A 6,145-nucleotide genomic window follows, 5' to 3' on the forward strand; every position below is an offset into this window, starting at 1 on the left:
CATTTTCTATATCATTCTATAATTGAGAACATTTTCTTTTATAAAAATCCTTAATTAAGATGTCTTTAGTTTTGCTTCATAACATTCAATTTTGATGTTGTGGAAGAATAAATTTCTCTCACATGATATAAATTTTGATTATTGTTTATTTGAATAGTATTTACTATTTCAATTGGAGATTACTTTTCTTTAATTGAAGAACTAGATTCATTTATAGAAGTAGAAGATAAAAAAATTCCCTAATTGACTGTCTATGATTAAACCTAACTTCAACATCACCTTCTAATAATTGTATTGTCTGACCAATGTCTTGATTAAGTATTGATTTTGGAAGAACTAAAATAGTTAGCATCCATTATTCAGGGAATGTAATCTCATTCCATCTAGTTTTTCAATTTGTAGCAATATTTGATGCTAGTAAATTTGTTTCTATAATTGTTCTTTTTTCTATATGTCGGAGATTTTTCTTGTTCTTAGAAAATTGTATTCATTACCTTAAAATGAATTCTATATATCATAGTAATTGTCTCTAATCCTGAATGGAAATCATATCCATGTAATTAGATTTGAAGTTTTATTACTTCGAACAGATTAACAACTCTTAATGATAAACTAAAATTTGGAAATATATTGAAATATTTTGGTCCATGATGCAAACTAGTTTCAATAAACTTTTAACATCACATAAAAAAATATTATAATTATTTTCATTTTAAAAATGAAATACGCATCTTAAAGGTTATTATTATTAGGGCTGTCAATTTGGCTCGTTGTTCGTGAACATGAACAAATTTTTAAGCTCGAAATATAAACAAGCCGAACACAAACAACAGTTTGTTCGCTCGTGTTCGGCTCGAAATGGCTCGAAAAAAAAATTATATAATTTTTTATATAACAATATATTACATATATTATTTATATAATAATATATTATACATATTTATGTGTAATTTTAAATCATAACATCTCATGTGTCAATATGGTTAGTGTCTTCTTTTATATATATTTGATCCAGGTTCGAATCCCACACTTTACATCTATTTTTCTCAATCTTAGTTTAACGAGCCAATTTCGAGCCGAACACGAACACAAATATTTAAATCGAGCCGAACACGAACACATTGTTCACGTTCCAATTTCGAACACGAGCCAATTTCGAACGAGCCGAACACGAGCCAAGCCTGAACTCGCTCAAGCTCGGCTCGTTTACCGCCCTAATTATTATTATAAATATAAGGAGGAAAGTTTAGATTGCAGATATGTAAATATATATAAATTTTGTGGCATCTATATAAATTTCTCAAATTTATAAACATTTAAGGGGCTAAAGCATATACTTGCCTTGTTTTGGGTGCTTAATCACCTGATAAAGAAACTGTTTCTTGTCGGCTGGCGTCAAACCGAAAAAATCGTGACCGTTGCAACTCACCATCCGCCCTGGCTCCAACCTATCCCGCACGATCTTCCGCCAGCACTCCTGTCGGTGGAAGAAGGACAAATTATCAGTACCCGACGCATAGAAATCCTATAAGTAGCATCGCTGATGTGTCGAGCGCTAATCTTGATGAATCAATCTATTGAACAGAGATTGTCAAGACGATGGGTATTATCTTTGGGCTGCGGTGGCATTTTTCACAGCCAGTTGCATGGAGTGGGGCCCACCACGTTCTCCCGGCCCCACAAATATGGCACTTGGGTTTCCCTTAATTTATCTGTCCGAAAAATAGCAGAAAACCCTACTGTAGAAATTCTGTTACAGCTCATTTAAATAAAGTAATATTTGAATTAATGGCGCTTTTGAATAACCTTTTCCGTAGCAATGTTTTGCATGCTCTATATGTAATGGCCCCATTTAAAAGATAATTTAATCTCTCTTAATTATTTTCAAAGGTTAAAAAAAAAGAGTTAGGACCCGTTTGAGGCAGCTTGTTGTAAACTGTATTTTGGAATTTTATACGTTTTCAAAACACTGAAAACAACATTTTTACACTGCACCTATCTATATGCGGTGGCAGCTTTCTGGCAGCGGTATGAATTTTCCAAAAAAATAAAAATTTGTCATAGTCACCGCACCTAACTTATCAGCAGATTATTCAATAAACTGCAGCTGCTCCAAACAGACCCTTAGTTTATGAATAAATATCTACCGCTGATATACATTTATTTTAAAAATGTGCTAATTTTGATATAAAAATGCATCTATTATTCTTCTTCAAAATTATGTGTGTGTGTGTGTATATATATATATATATATATATATTACTCTAATAAATTATGGTAAAAAAGCCATGATTTTTTTTTTTTTTTGATTTCATAATCATGTAACTATCAATAAAAAAAATTAAAAAAATAGCCTTTTTAATAAAATATTTTAATTTTTTTTTCATGAAGATTTTGAGTGAAAAAATTTTATGATTAAATTTTAGATAATTAAATGTGACAATTATAAGCAAAAAAAAAAACTATCTTGTAATTTTTCACATCCACATATTGTTTTAAAAAAAAAAAATATCCATTATTTAGTCCACTTCCACTACTTAAAAGCCTAGCTCTCATCCCCGCGTCCGTCTCCTTCTCCCTCTGAGCATCATCACATTCCATTAACTCCAAAATGCGGCGGCCATCTCCACCCTCCTTCCTTCTTCCCCTCCTCCTCCTCCTCCTCTCTGCAACCTCCCCCTCCCCGACCAGCGCCTTCAACATCACTAAAATCCTCGCAGTTCACCCCGACTTCTCCACCTTCAACCACTACCTCACCGTCACCCACCTCGCCTCAGAAATCAACCTCCGCCAAACCATCACAGTCCTCGCAATCGACAACGCCGCCATGTCTTCTCTTCTCGCCAAACACCTCTCCCTTCCCACCCTCAAAAACGTCATCTCGCTCCATGTTCTCGTCGATTATTACGGCGCCAAGAAGCTCCACCAGATCACCCATGGCTCTGCTCTCGCTTCCTCCCTCTTCCAAGCCAGCGGCTCCGCTCCCGGTACTTCCGGTTTCGTCAACATCACCGATCATCGCGCCGGTCTCGTTTCCTTCGCCGCCACCTCCGATGACCCCTCCGCGCCCCCATCTCCCGCTTCCAGTTTTGTCAAATCCATCAAAGAGATACCCTATAACATATCCATCATCCAGATCAGCCAGCCCCTTTCATCCCCTGAAGCCGAAGCCCCCGCCGCGGCCCCCGCACCCGTCAATCTCACCGATCTAATGTCTCATAAAGGCTGCGCGCTTTTCGCCGGTCTTCTCTCGGCCGATCACGACACGCTAAACACTTTCACCCAAAGCGCAGAAGGCGGGCTCACGGTTTTCTGCCCAAACGATCCTGCCGTCAAGGCCTTCATTCCCAAGTACAAGAATCTCACCGCAGGTGCTAAGGCCTCTCTCCTGCTCTACCATGGCTACCCCGTTTACAGCTCCCTGCAGGAGCTTAAATCGAACAACGGAATCGTCACGACGCTCGCGACCGACGGCGGTGCTTCGAAGAACTACAATTTCACGGTACAGGATGACGGCGAGAACGTCACGCTAGAGACGGGGGTAACCACGGCGACCATCACATCGACTTTGATTAATCAGGATCCTGTAGCGGTGTACGGAGTTGACAAGGTTTTGCAGCCGCTGGAGCTGTTTAAACCGGAGGAAACGGAAGCGCCGTCGCCGGCGCCGGCGAAGGGTAAGAAGAAGGGAAAGAAGGAGGCGGAGCCACCGGCCGATGGGCCGGATGCGGCCCCGGCGGATCTGGCTGCTGATGATAATAATGCTGCTACAGGGAGGAAGTCTATGATCGCCGGCGGGGGCGGCGGCGGTATTATGGGGGGTGGTAATCGGGTAGAAATTACCGCATCTTATTTAATTGAGCTTTTTTTCTCTTCTATTCTGTGGATTGTTATTGGTACCAGTGGTCCGTAGCAATAAATGTGAAGGGGTGGAAGGAAGTGGAATGGCACGTGGCTGCAGTCCTTTTACCAGTAGATGTAAATTTTTTTTTAATTATTTTTTTGGTGTTTGCATTTTAAATTTTTGTAAGTTAAAATATATACATGAGTTGCCTATATTTTAGGCTATTCAGAGGGTACAATTAAGTTACAGTTAGATTACAGAAAGAATTATAAGAGGAGTATAACTTAAGTGTAACATAGTTGTCCCTCTAAATAACCTAAAATATACACAATTCTGCGTACGTTTTTCGTACGCAAATATTTCTCCAAAACTTTGAGATTTATATCTTGGTGTGATGGTGAAAGATGAAAGATGGTTTGTGGATTCATTGTTTTATTGTTTATTTTTTTATGATGAATAATATGTGAATTAAATATTTTGGGAAATAATTGAGTTCAATTATTAGGCTTGGGATCTTTCATAATGATTAGGGGTTTGGTGTGGTATTAAAATAGTGCTTATGAATCAAGCTGATCAGACATGAAATTCCAATCAAATGATGGATTAGTACTTAAAGATATCAGATTAAATTGACAAGAGTAAGCTTATCAACTGGAAGTGGGTGAAAAATAATATATTTAAAGTTGTTTTACTATATATGAACAACTGAAGAGAATTGAGTAGATATCTTGTATCACATGTCTTGTATATTTATAAATTTGATACCCTAAATTTTATATTTACCTATATAATACTATCATATGTTTATGCATATGAGAGAGAGAGAGAGACATGAATAACAGTTTTCTCTCTCTTTATAAAATGATTTTCATATTTATAGACTGGGCGTGACCATAATGAATTTGCAATTTTATCTCTATTTGGAGAGGGTGTGTATGTACCGGAGTACTTGAGATATTTTATAAGTATGGGCCTATCATTTGAATGCATGTTCGTCTGGTTGGCTAAGCTTAGTTGACTCAGATCAACAGATTAGCTTAGTAGGCTGAGCTTGGTCGGTAGAGTGTGGTCGCTCGAACCAGTTTGGTTGACTATATTTGATCCTTGATGAGAAGTTTTTGTGGTCTAAGTGGGATGGCCGGAATTGCTTTGTGAGATTCACTGCAGGAAATTGTCTGATTAACGTTAGACATTTCTGACGCTAATCTTGTGTTTTTATAACACTAATCTTGATTAGTGTCCAATTAACATTGAAAAAAAATTGATGTTAAAATGGGCGTCATCGATTGATTTTGTATCGACATTTGCGTTGATATTTTATTAGCGTCAGAATTAGGGTCCCCAAAATTCGTCAATAAAAGTTTACGTCGCAATTGTCAGTGCTGCTAGGATAAATGCATAATAACATCAAAATATGCTAACGGTAATTAGCGTCAACCACTTCCAATGCAAATTAGTGTTGGCCATGGCAGCCGCTAATTAACATCGCCCTGATTTGTAGCTATTGTGCAGTTTTAGCGGCGACATGTATCGTATGCTGATTGTAGGTTTTAGTGTCGGAATATTCCAGCACTATACCGACGCAAACCTGCATGAAACCAAAAAAACAAAAAAGCAAAATGATCAGATTTGAACACACCTGCAAATAACTATCATAAGAAACATAATAGGACAAGAGATCTTCAAAATATTTACACAGGTATCAAATTTGATTAAAAATAAACAGATTAAACTGTTCAAAGTTTACAACACATGAATCAATTTTTTTCGAAGTGGAAGTAAAAAAAATATATATACAATTAACCCCTGTATTGGGGCAAACAAATCAAACATAAAATAAAAATCATAATCTTCATCGCCAACCTCATTCTGCTCCTCCTCCTCCTCCTCGACTGCACACATATGCTGCTTGCTCTAGCGATTAAGACTCTACGTCAAGTTTGCTAAACTATCTGCAACAATCTGCTGGACTTCACACACCTGTTAAAGCTCTTCATTCATCATCATCGCACACTTGACAAGCTCCTCGTGCTAAGTCTGTAAAAAGCTGCTAGGGCCACTCAGAGATCCACGGGAGCGCTCGGCCTCAAATGCTACCCCCTTTGCTCCTAGGTCATCCACTCTCCCCCTCTTCTTCCCTGTCGCATGCGCCCACAACTCAATATCGAACTGAGCAGTCGTAGACTAGCAACCATTACTGCCGACACATGGTGATGTCTTGCTGGCCATTTCCGTCTGCCTCTTCCAGAGCTGCTCATACTCCTCCTGCAAAAAAAAAATTCAAACATTAATTTCCATTTC

General features: G+C 38.0%; 1 protein-coding gene across 1 annotated transcript; it reads left to right on the top strand.

The window, feature by feature from the left end:
• Positions 1–2,535: 2,535 nt before the first annotated feature.
• LOC110038508 (fasciclin-like arabinogalactan protein 2) lies at positions 2,536–3,913 on the top strand. Its single transcript, XM_020743373.1, has one exon. The coding sequence runs from the start codon at positions 2,612–2,614 to the stop codon at positions 3,911–3,913; it is 1,302 nt and encodes a 433-aa protein (XP_020599032.1). The 5' UTR covers positions 2,536–2,611.
• The last annotated feature ends 2,232 nt before the right edge of the window (positions 3,914–6,145 follow it).

Source organism: Phalaenopsis equestris, unplaced genomic scaffold (assembly GCF_001263595.1).
Source record: "Phalaenopsis equestris unplaced genomic scaffold, ASM126359v1 Scaffold232974, whole genome shotgun sequence".
Classification (NCBI taxonomy): Eukaryota; Viridiplantae; Streptophyta; class Magnoliopsida; order Asparagales; family Orchidaceae; genus Phalaenopsis; species Phalaenopsis equestris.